A 20676-nucleotide genomic window follows, 5' to 3' on the forward strand; every position below is an offset into this window, starting at 1 on the left:
GCATGTTCTAGGTGATTGCAGCAACATTGTCATCCATTAGCTGGAAGATAAATTATCTCCTCTGGAAAGGTTGAGAAGCTTTGAGACTATGATTTCCGTACACTATTGGGGTCTGTAAGATACACTTCCTGGCTCTGAAGTAAGTGAGAGCAGCTCTGTTGATATCACATAGTCGAACCTGTTGACGTGCCACCTTCCTGGTTGCTCTCCGTGAACAATGTCAGAGTAAGCAACTGGGCACACCAGGAAAGCAATCTCAACACACAGGTGATAGCATGGGATGGTGGAATAAAGGAAACAAATGTGCCCAGAGGTATTTTTTAAATATGATTTGGAATATGTTGAATCGGTTCATTGTTTGCAAAATAATCTGAGTGGAATTAGTGATTAGTGCTAGTAGGAAGAGATGCAGTTTAGCAAATGCATTGGCCAGGCAGTCTCAAAGATCTGTAATCTAATTTAGCTCTGAGAGTTAATGATTTTAATGATTTGTTGTGATCTCAAAACAACTGCTAGAAGATAAATCTACATCATTAAACCTATTATAGTGTTTTGCTTCATTTAGCAAATGGTGGGTTGTTTCTTTTTGTTTTGTTTTTGTTGTTTATTCTGCTCACATTTTAAATAAGCTGAGAGATCGGCTGCTGATGGTGAGAAACAATTTGTTCCCAGCTCTTTTTCAGACTGAAATGAAAGTTGTCCTTGGAAGAAAATATAACTCCTCTTGAGTGCTACTGACTATTTTATAAACAGAAACTTTGCTTTTGTTGTAATGTATAAGAGCATTTATGTGAATACCAGTTACAAAGCAAACAGGAACTTACGAAATTGGGCATTGAATATATAGTTCTGGGTTTCTCCCTTTAAGACCCAGCTTAAGAAGTTATGTGGGATAGATTGGAAGGCCCAGGGCACTCGGAGCAGGATACGTACGGTTCAAGGGTAAAGCCAGTTTAGAATAGTAATGAAAGAAATAGCAAGAGAAGGTTCCCAGCAGCTTTGGGTTTGGTGCTCATCCTAATTCCTAGTGACCAGCTGTCCATATAATCAACCTCAGCAGCATAATGGGTGCGGGTTTGCCATTTGATGAACAGATACACAAGTGACTGAATGAATCGTACATAATGAAGTACCCTTGCCCTCAGTGTCTGCTGCTGTAATAAGAGGAATGTGCCCTGCCAGGGCAATATGTACAAGTGTTAGAGAGCACTTGGCTGCTTCTTTTTTGCTGTATGACAAAGACCCTTATTTTCCATTCTTGTGTACCTGGGACCTCCCTCCACCCACAACATAAGCACACAAGAATGACCATACTAGGTCAAAAGTCCATCTAGACTAGTAACCTGTCTTGTGACAGTGGCCTGTGCCAGATGCCCAACAGGAAATGAACAGAACAGGGGATTGTCAAGTGATCCATCATCTGTTGCCCATTCTCTGCTTCTGACAAACAAAGGTTAGGGACACCATTCCTACGCATCCTGATGGACCTATCCTTCATGAATTTATCTAGCTTTTTTTTTAACTCTGTCAAAGTCCTGGTCTTCAGAACATCCTCTGGCAAGGACTTCCACAGGTTAACAGTGTGTTCTGTGAAGAAATACTTCCTCATGTTTGTTTTAACCCTGCTATCTCCTGATGTAATTTAGTGACCCCTAGTTCTTGTGTTATGGGAAGGAGTGAATAGCTCTTATAAAGTCAATTTTTCCGCACCAGTCTTGATTTTATAAATCTCTATCATATCCCCTCTTAACTGCTGTTTTCGAAGCTGAAAAGTCCCACTATTACTAATCTCTCTTCACATGGCAGCAATTCCATACCCCTATTTTTGTTGCCCTTCCCTGAACTTCTTCCAGTGCCAAAATATCTCTTCTGAGATGAGGCGACCACACCTGCATGCAGTATTCAAGATGTGTCCATACCATGAACTTACATAGAGGCAATACGATAGTCTCTATCATATTATCAAGTGCTTTTTAAATGATTTGTAACATTCAATTTTGTTTTTGGACTCAGTGAGTGGATGTTGAGTGAGTGTTTTCACAAAAATATTCCCACACCCACACACCCTAAAATTCACTGAGGAAAATGAAATGATGGACACTAGGTTTAGCCAATGAGATACACACTTAATTTTCTTCAGATTAAGTAATTATGCATTTTGCCTGATAAGTATTATCATTCTCTTATTTGCATAGTACTTAATCCTTCTGCAAGCACAATTTAGATGTATTGCCTTCTTTTAGAGTGTGGATTGTCTGAGTCTGCCGACATGAATACATTTTCTTGAGTCATCTGTTGCACTCTTTGTGCCATTCAGGGACAGAATTCCCTGACAACTTCTGGGCAAATTAAAAACAGCTTAACAATAGCTTTCTCTACATAAATACGATGGGGACAATATGTTCAGAAAGGTAGGAGTGGACTTTCAAAAAGTAATGTTCGGATATATAGGGCTAAATCTCCATAATGTGATCTCAATTTTACCTGGGTGCACAGGTGGTCTGAAGAAGTGGGTCTGTCCCACAAAAGCTCACCTAAGCTGTGTCTACACGTGCACGCTACTTCGAAGTAGCGGCACTAACTTCGAAATAGCTCCGGTCGCGGCTACACGCGTCGGGTGCTATTTCGAAGTTAACTTCGACGTTAGGCGGCGAGACGTCGAAGTCGCTAACCTCATGAGGGGATCGGAATAGCGCCCTACTTCGACGTTCAACGTCGAAGTAGGGACCATGTAGACGATCCGCGTCCCGCAACGTCGAAATTGCCGGGTCCTCCATGGCAGCCATCAGCTGGGGGGTTGAGAGATGCTCTCTCTCCAGCCCCTGCGGGGCTCTATGGTCACCGTGGGCAGCAGCCCTTAGCCCAGGGCTTCTGGCTGCTGCTGCGGCAGCTGGGGATCCATGCTGCAGGCACAGGGTCTGCAACCAGTTGTAGGCTCTGCGTATCTTGTGTTGTATAGTGCAACTGTGTCTGGGAGGGGCCCTTTAAGGGAGCGGCTTGCTGTTGAGTCCGCCCTGTGACCCTGTCTGCAGCTGTGCCTGGCACCCTTATTTCGATGTGTGCTACTTTGGCGTGTAGACATTCCCTCGCAGCGCCTATTTCGATGTGGTGCCGCGCAACGTCAAAGTTGAACATCGACATTGCCAGCCCTGGAGGACGTGTAGACGTTATTCATCGAAATAGCCTATTTCGATGTTGCTACATCGAAATAAGCTATTTCGATGTCGGCTTCACGTGTAGACGTAGCCCTAATAAACTATTTTGCTAGTCTTTAAAGTGCTACTTGACTGCTTTTTGTTTTGATAGAAAACAACTGAGTCCCATGAATTTAAAGTTACTAAACAAAGTCAGGATTCAGCTCCAAACTTTCCTGGTAGTTGTCTACTTATACATATTTTTAACACATGGCCTTTTGGGGCCATAAAGACACCATTTGAGAGACTCAAGAAGTAATATCTGAGATCTGCAAGATGAAAGGTGTTTTGCTGGTGTTGCTTGCAAACACACATCACTTTGTATTATCTCCTTTGTTTGTGAGAGCAATGGAACATGGATGGCACAAAGAGGCCTGGAAATGCATGTGCATAATGCAGCCTGACCCTGAGGAACTCACCATTAGAGTGGTGTATAGTTGTATTTTATCTCGTCGGCTCCATTCTGTTCCCCATCAGACGGCTTTCTTTCCTCTTTTTATTGTTCCAACAAGGGTTTATTTTGAGGCTGTAGAGGACACAAGGGAAAGAGAGAGGAATTTGTATGTTCTAATGGGGCATCTCTCAGCCAAAGGTTATGGCTGGCACATAGACATTTGGAAAAAATGGGGTGGGGAGTGGGGAGTTTGTCCTGTAGTTTCTTTATTGTTTTAGGAGGCTGCTAGATTAGTAGTTTGCCTGGTTATGCTTGAGCCAACTAGTTTGTTTATTTTTTAGAATATAGTGTATAACAAAAGCCAACCCAGCAATAACTGCAGGACCCTTGTATGGCTTGTCTTTTTGCTACCTGGGTAAGGGAGCATATTTCAGCTCTTCAAACATCATTTAGAAATTGCTACAGTGATTCTGCATAGTCTGCCCTTTATGCCTCCTTGCTACGAGAAAAGACAAGAGACACACGGGGAGAGAAACATGTTTGTTGTGTTATACACCTTAAACAAATACTTGGTTTTGAGCACCATCCAGCCTACATTATAATTCTCGGCAATGGATGGGTAGCAAAGATGTGTCGCTTTAATAAGGCAAAGCAAACAGGAGATGAAGACGACTCTTTTCAGTTATGTTTGTTTTGGGGAAGTTCTTGCTTCATCCTATGAATATTGGACACAAGTTTTATTACCATGGTAATATCTGAGAAGGCAGCAATTGACCTCACTGCAAACTAAAATCATGTTTCTGCCCTTTTCCATCTTCTTCAGCCCGAGAGATTTTGCTCCTTTATTAACCAGACAGAAGATAGAGATGTCTCCAACTCCCTCGACTGTGGTGGTGGCCAGAATTTTTCCAGGTACTTCTTGTATTTTAAATTAACTTTGTAAAGAACAGCATCCCAGATAGCTACTAATGTGTGGAAAGCACCTTATTTTTTATCTTTATTTTATAGACTGCTTTCTTTGCTTTTGGCTCATATTTATTTCATTGTTTGTACTTCTTAATGAATTTTATGATGGGGAAAGGGGATATAGTGATAACCCAGCCAGCAGCTATGCTAGTTTCGCACATGCTAACCTAAAGATTTTAATAAGCCTTTGCTAGGAAGGCATCCTCTAAAGGCAAGGGTGTGTTAAATCTTCACTCAGGCTCACCTCTTTATTGCAAATGATACATGGGCTAATGAGTGCCAGCTTTGATGTTGTGGACACACTAGCAATAGCAAAAGGACATACCAACTAACTCCAGATAGGCCATTTCTTCCTTTAGGGGAAAGCCTTTAAGGCAACATTGATGGAGGATGTGTTTGGACTGGTGCTCTACAAAGAAAAGCATTCAATACTCTATTTCCAATCCCCTAAGCACTTCATGTCCCACTCCAAAGATTCTGCATTAAACAACAATTTGTCGACAGCGTATGGTTGGCAAAAGTGCAGTGTAGATACCTCTGTCAAAAGAGATGGCTTCCTGTTGTAGGGCAACCCTGTTTGCAGACCTGCCATTCCGCTTTATGTCACCAGAGGGCAGTACAGTCCGGTGGCACTTTGTTGACCGAGCAAGTTATATGCAGCAGCAGTCTGTTGACAGATGTTTCTAGTGTAGACATAGCCAAAAATTACCACCACTCTTCAAACATGAAAAAAGTTTCCTTTTAAGTATGGTTTGTGGCTTGGATGTCGGTTCAAGTTCAATATTTCTTTCGTACCAGTCAGTTTGTTCCTTCTTTCAAAACTGTCTCATTAAATCCCTCTATGTGTGTTTTGCAGCAGAAAACAGCTGGCATTATAGAGCATGTCAACGTATTAAATTATACAAATATAGTCAGAAAAAACGTGATGGCTTCATAATAATTATAGTTGCACAAAAGGTTTTCAGTTGGATATTAGGTGTTTTATTCTATGAGTTGGTCATATGATTTCACCTGGGGCGTTGCTTGCAGGGTTCTTCAGGGATGTATCCAGTCATGGATTTGTTTGGAGAGCTTGACCACAGTTTTTATGTAAACTGTTGCAGGCATGCCTGCCTGTTCTGTGATATTTGGAAAGTACCCTCCAGGTAGAACAAATGTTGTTTTATTTGCTGCATGGAAATTTGTTAAATAAATCATAGATTCAGAGTAGCATAGGAAATTAACCACGAGCCGTGCCTGGAAGGTTAGACATATTGTACTTCAAATAATCAGGCGACCGCTTTGCAATTCAAAAGAAATATGCCACACACTGTGTGACGGCACATCTGTTAATATTTTTTTCCACTATCCAAAAGGTTGTGGGCCTGAGCCCAGTGGATCCAGGCACTGAAGCTGGATTGCCTCCTTTAAATTAGCTTCAATGACTCTGATCAAAGCACCAAGAGAAAAGCCTGGGAGTTTTTGTCAAAAAACTTTCCCTTTCTCAATTGTAAAACATCCAATCTCTGCAATCCAGTTTCAGATACAGTGTGATGAGTTTGCCTACTGCTGAGAGTTCCGCACTATTATTCCCTTACGCCTTCTATTTTGGAGCACCACAGGGGCATTATTAGTCTATGAAGCTTGACATTTAGTGGGGGCTACAGCCTTAGGTGTTCTTTACTTGACAGTTACAAATGAGTTTTCTTAAGAAAATATACAGAAAAAGGCCATTTTCAAAAGCTTCTTTTCAAAATGGCATTTGATGAATTTAAATAATAGTTTTTAGTGCTGTTAACAGTTCCAAGCATTTTTACATTTATTGTAACCTTTACAAGATCTCTTTTTCTTGTCATTTCACACTCCATAGCTACCTGGAAATATTTCAGAAGGTAAATAAAATATTTGAAAAGTGGTCTTGAAGTCTGGACATCTTTTGGGTATGTCTGGAATCACAGTTAGCATCAAGTGTTCTTCCTGCATAAGAGATATGCATATATGAACTGTTTGATGAATAGATAGTTATATTAATATGTATCAGTGCAACTGGTCAGGAATTTTCCCCACAAAGGCACATGAAAACAGATGCCATTTTTTACTGAAGGGTGCAGGGGCAGGTGTTAAAATCTGGGGGGAAGGGGTTGGCAAAAATATTGTTTTTTGGATTTTTTTTTTTTACTTTTCAGTGTAAAACCCAGGTTTTAGAGGAATACAGGCATTTCTGTAAAAATTTTCATTATCTGGAAAAAGGGCAAAAATTTCCAAAGCATCTTGGTGACTTAAAAGCCCATTTTTCAAACAGGCAGTGATTTGTATTAGTCTAATTGAAAATCAACAGAAATTAGGCACCTCCCTGCCATTTGTGTCTGGAAATCTCCCCCCGTAAGCTCCTAGATCATTTAGGAGCTTCTGAAAATTTTATCCCATGTGATCTGTCCATGGTATGTGTGTTAGAGCTGGGATCTGACCCCAGGACAAGCAAGCTCCACTGCAGCACATTTAGTGCAAGAACACAATTCCTGCCTGAATCCAGTGGGTTTGTTCTTAAGTTGTCCTAAGGCACTTAAAAAGGAGCAGAATCCTGTAGAAAGTTCATCTGAAGCTCTTGAAAAATCAGATGCGTTTCTCTAATGTTACATTTCTAATGCCAAGCTCACTAATTGCAGAGGTTTATTTCCACCTAAACTCATATCAAAAGAGAAAAAAAAAGAGAATGACAACAATAGTTCATATTATGCAGAAGTGCTGTTCATTACCAGAGGGCAATTGAGAGAAAACCACAAAGTCTTGCAAATAAACAAGGATTAATTGTCATTCTGTTGGTCTGGGAGGCAACTGATAGTGCATATAATTAAATTAATTTGTCGTTATTATTTATTGGCAGTTTAACCAAACAAGGGGGGCAGAATGGATTTTTTTCCTGCCTTGCAAAATGGTTTCATGTTAAGAATATTGTTGCTTTACTGTATAATCTCATGTAAACTGCTTCAGTGTGTTTTTTCCTTCTTTCCTTATTTGCCCAATGGGTTGTTTACTTATTGGAATTAAAGTCAGAAGAGACTTGTTCTCACAAGCAATACTGAATTTCTAATAAATATGTAAATAATACATGTCTCAGCTGTTGCCTTTGGCATTCCGTGTGTGCATTACCCTCTGCAGTAGTTAGTCTTCTGACTAACACAAGTGTGTGTTCAAAGAAGAAATATACATAGTCCCAACAGAGCAGTAGAATGAAATTATCATATTTGGCGTCATGGATGCTATTCTCCCACTTTTTTTAAATAGTGTTTTTTTCTGGATAAGACTGATGGCAAATAGATACCATAGGAGACGGCATATCAAAAGTTTCCCAGAGATGCCTAATATTTCCCTTATGGAATGAAGTTTACCTGTGTGCAGAGGCCCAACACAAAAATCATCTGGCGTATATCTTTGGGATCTAACTTCATCTTATAGAGGAATCTGGAGATTGTCTCTGGTGGAAAATGCCCTTTTGGGGACAAGTCTATACTAGGGGAATAGCGTAGCTGGAGCTGACAAACCTTACATCAACTTTTCCCACCATCCCCGCAGCATGGAGTTGATGGGAAAAACTCTCCTGTGAGCTTCCCTTACTTCTTGCAGCTGCAAGGAGTACCAGGAGCAACATGGGCACCCTCAGTGTTTGATTTAGTGCATCCCCACTAGATATGCTAAATTGAACCCTGGAAGATGGACCTCCGGAGCATTGATCTTACTACAAGGGTAGGTGTGCCCTTAGAGACAGCGCCTTATGGGATTCTCTACTCTGAATGCCCAAAGAGTGGGTTTTCTAACAGCTTGAAGAGGTTGTAATGACTTGTCATCACTTGACAGACCCGTGCTTTTCCTGAATGCAATGATCCTGCCAGTGACTCCTAAATATTCTTTAAGTCCCAGAGAAAATTCAAGTTGAATGTTCCCTTCTTTGCCTGTAAGAATGGAAAGGGTATTTTATTACTCTTTAAAAATCAAGTCAGAATTACTCCAGGTATCCAAAATAAAATTAAAATTCTGGAGCTGCAGATTCTGTAGAGGTTAGTTACACATCATGATTTTTGTGCTTTTTTTGCCTGTAAAGAGGATTTTGCAAACTTAATCCATTCAAAGTAAAGGAATCTGAGAACTGAATATAATGGCTTTGTGGCCTTTACCACTCTGGCATGGGTGGGTGGGCTGTTCTTGATAAAAACAATTAGCTAGAATGGTAATTTTTGGACTATCAGTGACCACATTTTAGAGAGAGCATGAGGAACTCACATTTTTCTGTTTCTTAAAAGCAATCCGGAAGAGAGTTGAGGGTATAATCTTGATTAGCTGGGCACCCAAAACTAGAGAAATCAATATGGAGCTAAAATGCTTAAGGTCTATATTGCGCAGCTGTGTTCACTTAAGCCGCGTCTACACGTGCCAGCTACTTCGAAGTAGCCGCGCCAACTTCGAAATAGCGCCCGCCACGTCTACATGTGGCGAGCGCTATTTCGAAGTTGAAATTGACATAAGGCGGCTAGACGTTGAAGTCGCTATCCTCATGAGGAGATGGGAATAGCGCCCTACTTCGACGTTCAACATTGAAGTAGGGCACGTGTAGCTGATCCGCGTCTCGCAACATCGAAATAGCGGGGTCCGCCATGGCAGCCATCAGCTGAGGGGTTGAGAGACGCTCTGTCCAGCCCCTGCGGGGTTCTATGGTCACCGTATGTAGCAGCCCTTAGCCCAGGGCTTCCAGCTGCTGCTGCTGCAGCTGGGGATCCATGCTGCATGCACAGGGTCTGCAACCAGTTGTCGGCTCTGTGGATCTTGTGCTGTTTAGTGCAAGTGTGTCTGGGAGGGGCCCTTTAAGGGAGAGGCTTGCTGTTGAGTCCACCCTGTGACCCTGTCTGCAGCTGTTCCTGGCACCCTTATTTCAATGTGGGCCGCTTTGGTGTGTAGACGCTCCCCTGCAGAGCCTACTTCGATGTAGTGCTGCCCAACGTTGACGTTGAACGTCGATGGCACCAGCCCTGGAGGACGTGTAGATGTTATTCTTTGAAATAGCTTATTTCAATGTCGCTACATCGAAATAAGCTATTTCGATGTCGCATTCACATGTAGACGTAGCTTTACAGGGTTTAATCAAAACTCCACTAAAGTCAATGGAGACTTTTTTTTTTACTTCAAATAGGATATGGATTAAACTTTCTTTGATTATAAAGACACTCAAGAATAGATATCTGTTTGCTATCTCTAGAATTTTCCTGACACTTAATTAATCTGAGTGAACAGTAATTGATCACATTCATTATTTCATATTATCCATAAATATCAGACTATCACAATAATGTTACAAAATTAATTTAAGTGGCAAAATAAATTAGGAAGTAGGAGAAGGAATAATATTCTGGGAAATAACAATCACTTATCCAGTCGACATTATGAAGAAATTCTCCTTGGATATTTTCTTATTGACTGTATGATTTTAATCAAGATCCCAATAATTTGGAAAGTTAGCAATAATGTGGTAGCTTTTTTCCCATTAAAATATAGCTTTTTGGATAAAATGCATTTTGGGGAAAATGTTTCAATTTTTTCATAAAAATCCTGTTTTTGACGAGAAAACGAGTATTTTTTAGTATATTTTCTGTTGCAATTTTATTCCCAATGGAAGTTCAGAAAGAACTCTCCACAAAAAAAAACAACAAACCTATTTCCAAAAAAAGAACAACTTGCAACTTTTTTTTAATCACCTCCAATACTATGACTCCTTGCACCAATTGGAATTGATCTGATATCAAATGAGAAATGGTGCCTCTGTGTATTTTTGGGCTTTGCCCACCAGGTGTCACCATGTTTCAGTGGTATGATAGAAAACATTGAACATAAAGGACCTAACTCTGATCTCATTTACCCCATCTAAGTGATGGAAGGACTCCATTGTCTGAAATGGAGGCATTCCAGACTTCCAAGAGCACAAATGAAATCGGAAATAAACCTTAGGTTGAGGATAGAGAGGAATTACAAAGTAAGTTACTTTGGACCCAGAAAACAATACAGTTCTCACGTTCTCTTGCTGATCTCACCCAATGCACGCTTCGAAGAGAACTTACATTAGTGCTGACTAGGAACATTTTAGTTTGTATCTGCCTTGGTAGGCATTGTTATTCACACTCTCATTGTACAAACTGCAGGGCAGTACAAACAAACTGTGAAAGTGGAGATAGAACAGGATTGAAGCAACTGAGCAGGGTTGCTTCTGGCCTAAACCTTTCTCCTCTAAGGCTCCAAGTTAGGAAAACGTCTTTATTCTGGAAATCACTTAAGCACGTGGAAAAAACCTAAGCCTGCGATGAAGTGCTTTCCTGAATAGAGATGGACTTAGGCAAGTGTTTAATTGCTTTCCTGAAATATGACCTAAATACACAAGACAGAGAAATTAGGAGATAAAGGAAGCATCATTTATTTGTTTGGAGAGCAGAGGCTTATGAAGCGTTACTCCATTTTGCCACTCCGATTATGTATCTTTGAACTCACACTGTGCAATAGATCTGCAGATACTTAAAACATAATGTAATTCCACCCATATAAGCACTTTTATATCAAATAGTAAGAGAATATATTTTGCACTGCTGGTGCTTTATCAACAAAATGCCCTGCTGTAGCTACTTGGCCTTTGGAGATTATTGTCTCAGGGAAGCTGTCATCAAGCAGCTGATTAATTACTCTAATAATCATAATTTTTTCTAATAAAAAACCCTCTTCCCATTCATTAACTACATTGCAGGAAGGTGACAGTGGTAATTATTGTGTGGAAGTATTTCTGAATTATCTTTTCTAATCCAGCCTATGCTGACATTTTTGAGAGAAAAAACCATTTTGTCTCTCTTTTATGAGTGGGGTGACATTTGAATATGCAAACAGTGTCAAAGCCTGCCCTGTGGATATTTTCCTGCACTATGATTTATGAGGTTTGGGTATTGTATTTGCTATCATAGAACCAGAAAGGTCATTAGACAAAGAGGCTTTTCCTGCAGGGGTCTTTTGCAGTCTTTATCTCGTGATGTTTTAATTTATTTTCTTGAATATCAAGCTTGCAATGTGCTGTGTGTTCCAGTTGTATGCCCATGTGTATATTCATTATTTATTTATTCACACCTATTAAAGTGCCCATGTATTGCATTCAAAACCCAACAGGTCTAAATGACTGACTATTGACATGACTTTCAGAGCTGTGGCACCTATATAAATCCCGTGGAGTTATGGTTGCTCTATGGTTTTGAAAATCAGGAAGCAAATCTTTAAGTGAGCTCCAGGTTACATTTCGAAGTGCTCAGCACATACAACTCAGGAAGGAATTTCAAAAGAAGAACTTAATGAGGAAAAGATGTTGGCACCCAGCAGCACCCATTTGATACTCACAGCCAGAGTTTCAAAAGGTCCCAGCAGTCAACATGCTGCAAACACAGCCAATGATCCTTCCCTAACGTACCAGTGCAACATGGCTGAGTTGACCACATTTAACAACAAGGCAACGTTACCTTATAATAACATGGCCTCTGGTTTTTCCATTTGTACTTTCTGCTCTCTGTTGGGATGGAGCCAAACTCTCATAGCTGGAGTTGTGTATCTAAAATCAATTTTAACTCTGAATGGAGACCTGGGCCTTATGCTACCTTTCTCCCACAGGAGTTGCAAATCTAAAAAGCCTGCCCATTGGGAGCGTAATTACTAGTTTTAGCTAATTTGTATTTTTGAAGAGTCTGATGGTACCCCAAATCACCCCACTTTTACACATTCATCACTCGTTTACTCTGGCTTTTGCTATTAAGTTGTGATGATGGGTCAGGACAGGCACCACGCTGTAACTTTACTCATATGTTATTTACTTTTGCATGGGCCTTTATTTATTGACCATTGGGTCCAGTATTGATTACACACAGACCAGTCCTCTATGCTTGCCAGTTTGGGATCTGCTCCCAGAGTCCCCTGTTACTCAGCCCTGTGTGCATGAGGTGTTGATAAGAAATGACTCATGGGGAAGGTTTCTTATGCATCCTAATGGCAGGCTGGATTGCAGCTAAAGCTGCTGCTCCAAACATCAGGTTCTGTGAATTTAGAGTTTGCTTCTTCTACTTTGGAGATTTCTTTTTGCTTTTCATTTTTAATTTTCTCTCTTCTGGTGGGGTTTGCTGGGAACAGATACAAATGTCACTCCAAATCAAAACAAACGTAGCAAGTGTTTCCAACTGTAGAGGTGCATCTACACTAGCCAGCTACTTCGAAGTAGCTGGAACAACATCAAAATAGCACACATCATGTCTCCATGTGCCATGCGCTATTTCGACGTTGAAATTGATGTTAGGTGGTGAGACGTCAAAATCGCTATTCCTATCCGAAGATGGGAATAGCACCCTACTTCGACATTCAGCGTCGAAGTAGGGCGTGTGTAGACAATCCGCATCCCACTACATCGACATAGTGGGGTCCTCCATGGCTGCCATCAGCTGAGGGGTTGAGAGATGCTCTGTGCAGCCCCTGCAGGGCTCTATGGTTGCCATGTGCAGCAGCCCTTAGCCCAGTGCTTCTGGCAGCTGCTGCTGCTGCTGCTGCTGCTGCTGCAGCTGGGGGTCCAAGCTGTGTGGACAGGGTCTGCAACCGGTTGTTGGCTCTGTGGACCGCGTGTTGTGCAGGCAGAGTGTGTCTGGGAGGGGCCCTTTAAGGGAGCGGCTTGCTCTTTCCCCAGACGGGCTAGTCCAGCCTGTGACCTGTCTGTAGGCTTTGCTGGCCCCTTATTTCGATGGAAAGTGCTTGTGTGTGTGGACGCTCCACATTTCCTTCCGGGGCAGCTCCTTTTGACATTTCCCGTCGCTACTTCGACGTTGAACGTCAACGGGACCAGCCTCGGAGGACGTGTAGACAATACATGTTGAAGTAGCCTATTTCAATGTTCTTACTTGGACATTTTATACCTGGCCCTGCAGATTTCCAAGACCAGCATCTGATGAAGTGAGTCTGTGCTCACGAAAGCTCATGCTCAAAACTTTTCTGTTAGTCTATAAGGTGCCACAGGACCCTTTGTTGCTGTTACAGATCCAGACTAACACAGCTACCCCTCCGATACTTGACACCATGCAAGGCACTGCATTTAGCCGTATGGAATGGAAATCTATCAGCCTCACAAGGAAGCTTGCACAAACTCAGACAGACATCATTTTTCTCTCCAAATGCAAATGAATGGACATCGTACCAAATGGACCAAAGGTGAAAAATCCTTTGCAATCTACATACTGCACAGACTACAGTGAGAGATTATGCCATACACTCTCGAAGAAACTGAGGAACGACCTAATGAGCATCCTGGACAACAAACAGGAGAACATCAAAAAAGAGCTCTCAAATCTGGAGTCTTTCATAAAAAAACAACCTTCAACACAAACTTCCACACCGCTGAACTTTACTAAAATAAGACAGGAGATTTACATTAGACACTTCACTACTCTACAGAGGAAAAAGGACTGCAAGCTGTCTAAACTCCTGCCTGCCACACACAGCCATAGCAGTGGTACCACTAACTCGGCCAGCAATATCGTCAATCTGTCCAGCTACACACTCAGCTCAGCTTTCTCGGGGACTCTCTTTTTGCCCCACCACCCGCACCAATGTAATACAGTTCTGCGGTGATCTGGAAGCCTACTTTCGCCGTCTCAGACTCAAAGAATACTTTCAACACGACACTGACCAGCACACCATTACACAGACACCCTCCCAGCAGTACAAGAAGAATAACTCCACTGGACTCCTCCTGAGGGTAGAAATAACAGTCTGGACCTATATATAGAATGCTTCCGCTGATGCGCACAGGCAGAAATTGTGGAGAGACAGCATCGTTTGCCTCGCAACCTCAGTCGTGCAGAGCGCAATGCCATCCACAGCCTCAGAAACAACCCTGACATTATAATCAAAGAGGCAGATAAAGGAGGAGCTACTGTCATCATGAACAGGTCTGACTACCAGAAGGAGGCTTCCAGACAACTCTCCAATACCAAATTTTACAGGCTACTTTCCTCAGATCCCAGCGAGGAATACACTAAGAAATTACACCATCTGCTCAGGACACTCCCTACACAAGCACAAGAACAGATTTACACCAACACGCCTCCAGAGCCCTGTCCGGGGCTATTCTACCTACTACCCAAGATCCACAAACCTGGAAACCCTGGACGCCCCATCATCTCGGTCATTGGCACTCTCACTGAAGGACTGTCTGGTTATGTGGACTCTGTCCTCAGACTCTATGCCACCAGCACTCCCAGCTATCTCCGAGACACCACTGACTTCCTGAGAAAACTGCAAGACATTGATGACCTACCAGAAAAAAACTATCCTAGCCACCATGGATGTAGAGGCTCTCTATACCAACATCCCACACAAAGATGAAATAAATGCTGTCCGGAACAGTATCCCTGATGATGCCACAGCACATCTGATGGCTGAGCTCTGTAACTTTATCCTCACACACAACTATTTGAGATTTGGCGACGATATATACCTTCAAATCAGCAGCACAGCTATGGGTACCCGTATGGCCCCTCAATATGCCAATATTTTCATGGCTGACCTGGAATAGCGCTTCCTCAGCTCTCGTCCACTAACACCCCGTCTCTACTCACGCTACATTGATGACATCTTCATCATCTGGACCCATGGGAAGGAGACTCTGGAGGAATTGCACCGGGACTTCAACAACTTTCACCCCAACATCAACCTCAGCCTGGAACAGTCCACACAGGAGATCCACTTCCTGGACACCACCGTGCTAATACACAGTGGGCACATCAATGCCACCCTGTACCGTAAACCCACTGACCGCTACACCTACCTTCATGCCTCCAGCTTCCATCCCAGACACACCACACTATCCATTGTCTACAGCCAAGCACTAAGATATAACCACATTTGTTCCAACCCCTCGGACAGAGACAAACACCTACAGGATCTCTACCAAGCATTCTTGAAACTGCAATACCCACCTGAGGAAGTGAAAAAACAGATCAACAGAGCCAGACGTGTGCCACGAAGCCTCTTACTACAGGAAAAGCCCAAGACAGAAACCAACAGAACACCACTAGCCATCACCTACAGTCCTCAGCTAAAACCTCTACAGTGCCTCATCAGGGATTTACAACCCATCCTGGACAATGATCCCCCACTTTCACAGGCCTTGGGAGGCAGACAAGTCCTTGCCCACAGACAACCTGCCAACCTGAAGCAAATCCTAACCAGCAACTATACACCGCACCACAGTCACTCTAACTCAGGGACCCATCCATACAACAAACCTCGTTGCCAGCTCTGCCCACATATCTACACCAGCAACACCATTACAGGACCTAACCAGATCAGCCACACCATCGTGGGTTCATTCAGCTGCACATCTACCAATATAATTTATGCTATCATGTGCCAGCAATGCCCCTCTGCTATATACATCAGACAAACTGGACCGGCTCTACGTAAAAGAATAAACGCACACAAATCAGACATCAGAAATGGCAATATACAAAAACCCATAGGAGAGCACTTCAATCTCCCAGGACACACAGTAGCAGACTTAAAAGTAGCTATCCTACAGCAAAGAAATTTCAGGACCAGACTCCAAAGAGAAATTTCTGAGCTACAATTCATCTGCAAATTGGATGCCCTCAGCTCAGGCTTAAACAAAGACTGCGAATGGCTGGCTAAATACAAAAGCAGCTTCCCCTCCCTTAGTGTTCATACCTCCAGATCAGCTGCTGGTAGTAAGCCTCACCCTTGCTGACTGAGCTAACCTTGTTACCCCCACCCTTGCTCTGGCTTATTTATACCTGGCCCTGCAGATTTCCAAGACCAGCATCTGATGAAGTGAGTCTGTGCTCACGAAAGCTCATGCGCAAAACTTTTCTGTTAGTCTACAAGGTGCCACAGGACCCTTCGTTGCTGTTATAGTGTGCTAGTGTAGATGTAGCCCAGAAAAGTATCTACAGTATTATGTGTGAGTGCAGCATGCATGTACGCATACAAGGCTAGATCAGCACATCTTTTACACAGCTGTGCTCCTTTACAGGGTTCTTTCTGTAGCAGCTTGGGTGCTGCTGCCATTATATCACAATCAGCCCTTAACTGGCAGTTGGGGCACTCAAGCCAACAAAGTGGCCAAGGGATTTTGGAACTGATGTTTAGAACCTCTGAACATCAGGGCTTGAATTTTCTTATGCTAAGAACTGTTCCTGGACTCCAACGTAAATGGGGTCCTGGATGACATCACCACCAACAAAAAACAGTACCAGATGAAGCTATGCTGATATACACCAGCTGGCATTCTGCTTTAACTCACAATCGGGTGGAAATTGTGCACCAGTGACAGGCAACTCTGGCCTCCAGAAACAGGGGCCAGCTTACAGGCTTGAGGCTGCTTTTCCTTTTATTTTTCCCTCTCAAATTTCCTCTGCTGATGTCCACTAACATTTATGGGTCTTGAGAAACATGTGCATCTCTCTCTCCCTCAGCATCTCTGGAGCCAGCAGTAAAGTCTATCCTGTCTGCACAGCATGTCCAGAGGATACGTGTCTGTCTAGCTGAATTAGTTACTACTCTGCAGTGACATAGAATTGGTCTGACACTTCCTTTTGCTGACTCAGGCACATGCTCATTCTCTTACCCGCTTGGTTCAGCCACTTGCCAGAGATGAGAATGTGGCAGGCTGAAAAATCCTGATGCTCAGGAGCTGTGACACTGAGGCTGTCCATGCAATCTGAAGACCCCTTCCTGCAGCATGAAGAGGGAGGTGATGATGGGCTAATGTGCTCTTTCCCATCTATTGCACACCATGAAATCTGACATGCCGTATTAAATTAGGGCAACCAGAAAGTACCCAGGCCTGATTTGTCTCTGATTTACATCGGAGTAAATCAGGAATAACTCTAGTGCATCACATATTGGGTTCTGAAGCATAAAATAACAGCACAAAAAGACAAATGGCAGTGGTTCATAAGAAGAATATGAAGGAGAAAGTTTGGTCATCATTAGCTTGCCATGACTCCTTACTGTATATTATAAAGCAGTGGAAGGTATGCAGTGATGCTACTTACCATTCTGTAGCCAATACTGAGTGTGGAATTTATGGTCCAAAATTCTACTTTTTTAATATATTGTGATTTTTTTTCAAAGTTTATAATTAAGTGCGTCACTCACACAGATCAATATATAAAATCTACTGCAAACACCACCTGAGGAGAAGAGTGTCCCTCATAGTGACCCTGTAAAAACACTCAACTAGCAAAAAGAAAAGGCCTTGGGATGTTTCCTCCCTTTTTCACTTTAAATCAATTGCTCTTTTTGCCTCTCTGCTACTCCCTTATTCTCTGCCCTGACATATGCCTGTTCATTAACTTTCCCTTCTGGTGGAAGGACAGTCAAGTGGCTGTGGGGTTCCCCCGCCACCCCCCAGGAATGTAAATTCTTCCTGGACAGTCAATTGGGATCAATTTCCTCCTCTGAGAATGAACATGTTACACCCATGAGGCATACAAGATCTGTCAATAGGAATAAAATGGCCCATCTGTAATTCTGAAAAGGGCAAATGTGTGTTCAGGGGAAGAAGAATATGGTTGGAAAGCCAGTCAGCATGGTGTTCCTACAAACTGCTTTGTCCCCAGTCAGCGTTAGATTTACACACACTACAGCATTCCCTTACACAGCAGCATAATAGCAATGGATAATGTGTCTAATAAACAAAATAATTGCCTTGGTTCATGGCTCATGGTAAAGGCCTATAAAATTGCTGAGTGAAAAGCTCTGGCATTTGTTATACAGGAGGTCAAACTGGATGATCATAATGGTCCCATTTGACTTTTACATCTGTGAATGAAACAGAGAATGATCACTTTTCTATCGACTTTTTAAACCAGCCAGTAGAACTCTGTATCGGAGACACAATATTCTATTACATGCCTATGGAAGGATTAAAAAATGTACAGAATGGTTACATGTCTTTAATGCCAGGGGCTATAGAGCATTTTCTATAGCTGTGCCCCCTGGAATTCATCCCTGCTAAACCACAGAGCTCTTTTCTGTAAGAACCTTCTTGCTTTCAACTATTTTATACAGTGCCACTCCATTGGTTATAATGCAGTTACTCTTGATTTACACTGAGGTGATCAGTAAAAAAGATCAAGCCCAGTAATTAATATTTTTCATTATGAATAAGTTAATGTATAATTTAAGAGATTCTTGAATGTGAGTGCTGTTTATATATATATATATATATATCCAAACTGCATATAGAATCTTCACTGATACAACTCCAAGTTGAAAAATTAGACAGGAATCTGCACAGGGTCCATTACTGCCTTTGTTTGAGACAGAAGTTCCATAAGGAGTGAGTCCCTTGTGACATTTTGGTGTCTCTGGTTCTAGTCAGAACCTTGGCATGTAAGTGTATCATGCTTCTAAAGCATGTTGTGTGCCCCCTTCTAATGCCTAGTCTACACAGAGGATGTTGGCCCATTTCTGTGACCACGTGATGGGTTTATTCCTTTAGCTGAAGTGCGGGAGGTCTGTGCAGCAGCTATGGATGGCTGAATTTGAAATCACTGATGACCACTACTGTAGGTTACACAAGGCCCTTCTAAAATTTAAAAAAAAATGTAAAAAGAAAGATTTTCTACATTGTGTCTAACCTCAAGATAAGGCTGTTTTTAGTTCTGGAACAGGTTTAGGATCTGTATGAAAAATTCTCATTTTATACAGATTGGATTTTATATCCCATTTAATCATTCAGAGAGACATTCAAAGGTGCAAAGTTCACTGATCTAATTCTGATTGCAGAAGCCCAATACTGGATGACCAAGCAGAAGGAGTGGGGAAAGGGGTGAGTGTTGTAATTCTAGTAGCATATTGGTTCATCCTTATATTGGAAAGAAAACACAAACTCTAATCCAAGGAGCCACTTGGCTTTGGATTGCATAAAGGGATTATTGTAGGTGCTCTCAGCAGAAATGTTAGCATCCATAAACACTATCTTTAGTGATGAAGAGAGAAACCATCAACACAGCTAGGACTGTAGCAATGCAACATAGCCACAGCAAGGTTCTTGCCCTTACCACCAAGGAAGAGATGTCCACCTACTTCTATGTAAATGAAGCATTGAATATTTCTGAACCTAACTGTTGTATTAGTTAATCAGCTTGCACATCATAATTCACAGAACACATTAGGTGGTACTGTTTAAAATAAAAACCAAAGATTCTTGATTCTGCCAACATTTGGCTCTCCGAAACAAATGCTCAACTTCCACTTCAGTGGGAAAGCTAGACAAGTACTTTATTATCACTGTCGCCACTTGTGTCCACTTTGCAGAAAGCATTGCAGTAGGGTTGGGATAAATTCTCTAGGACAGGTCTTCAGCTGATGCATCAGCAGGGCACAGCTCCCCTGAAGCCATAGAAACTCTGCTGATTTACAAGGCGATCTGTTCCTCGGTTTGTTTTTGAGGTTTAGGCAAATGATTTAAAACTTTGGTCTAATCAGAACATTTTACTCTCTCCAGTGTTCACACGATGTTGTCTATGCTCAGAGCCCCCAGATGTCCATGTTCAAATGATGAACAGGAGGAATATAAGAGAACTATCAATCCTCATCCATCATTGCTGTGTATGATGGGATTTTTATTCTCATGCTGAGTTGAAGGGACGTGAATTCTAGGATTGTTATTCCTTATATCTTCATGTAAACACCCATGATTTTTCTTCTTATTGTTCTTTAGATAAATCAAGTTTTTTAGTTAAGGAGCTTCTTAGGTGGCAAATACACTATATGTGGATTATTTGCAAATACTGTTTAAGGATGTGGGAGTTTTGCTGCAGAGATCAAAGGTTGCCCTTCATTTGGAATGCAGGGCTCTGGACTGCAAGGGGCAGATAAGAGAATGCCAAGTTGCAGCTTGTGGTAGGCTGCCACTGGCAATATGTAAATAAAGGTAATTGACTTGTTAAATATGAACAGCTCCTAATGGATGTACTTGCACAGACAGCAGTAGGTTTTGGATGAAGTTCAAAGGAGCCAAATTCTGATACTTACCAACTTTCACGACAATCTTACCCTTATTTTCAG

The 20676-nt window shown here is 42.1% G+C and overlaps 1 protein-coding gene across 1 annotated transcript in view; it reads left to right on the forward strand.

Moving 5' to 3' along the window:
• Window positions 1–20676, forward strand: part of CAMK1G (calcium/calmodulin dependent protein kinase IG) — a 426418-nt gene that overhangs the window by 84592 nt on the left and 321150 nt on the right. Inside the window, exon 4 of the mRNA XM_074977532.1 lies at window positions 4412–4500. Within this exon, the coding sequence (XP_074833633.1) occupies window positions 4455–4500 (46 nt within the window). The 5' untranslated portion in view covers window positions 4412–4454. The remainder of the gene's footprint in view (window positions 1–4411; window positions 4501–20676) is intronic.

This window comes from Carettochelys insculpta, chromosome 26, assembly GCF_033958435.1.
Source record: "Carettochelys insculpta isolate YL-2023 chromosome 26, ASM3395843v1, whole genome shotgun sequence".
NCBI lineage: Eukaryota > Metazoa > Chordata > Testudines > Carettochelyidae > Carettochelys > Carettochelys insculpta.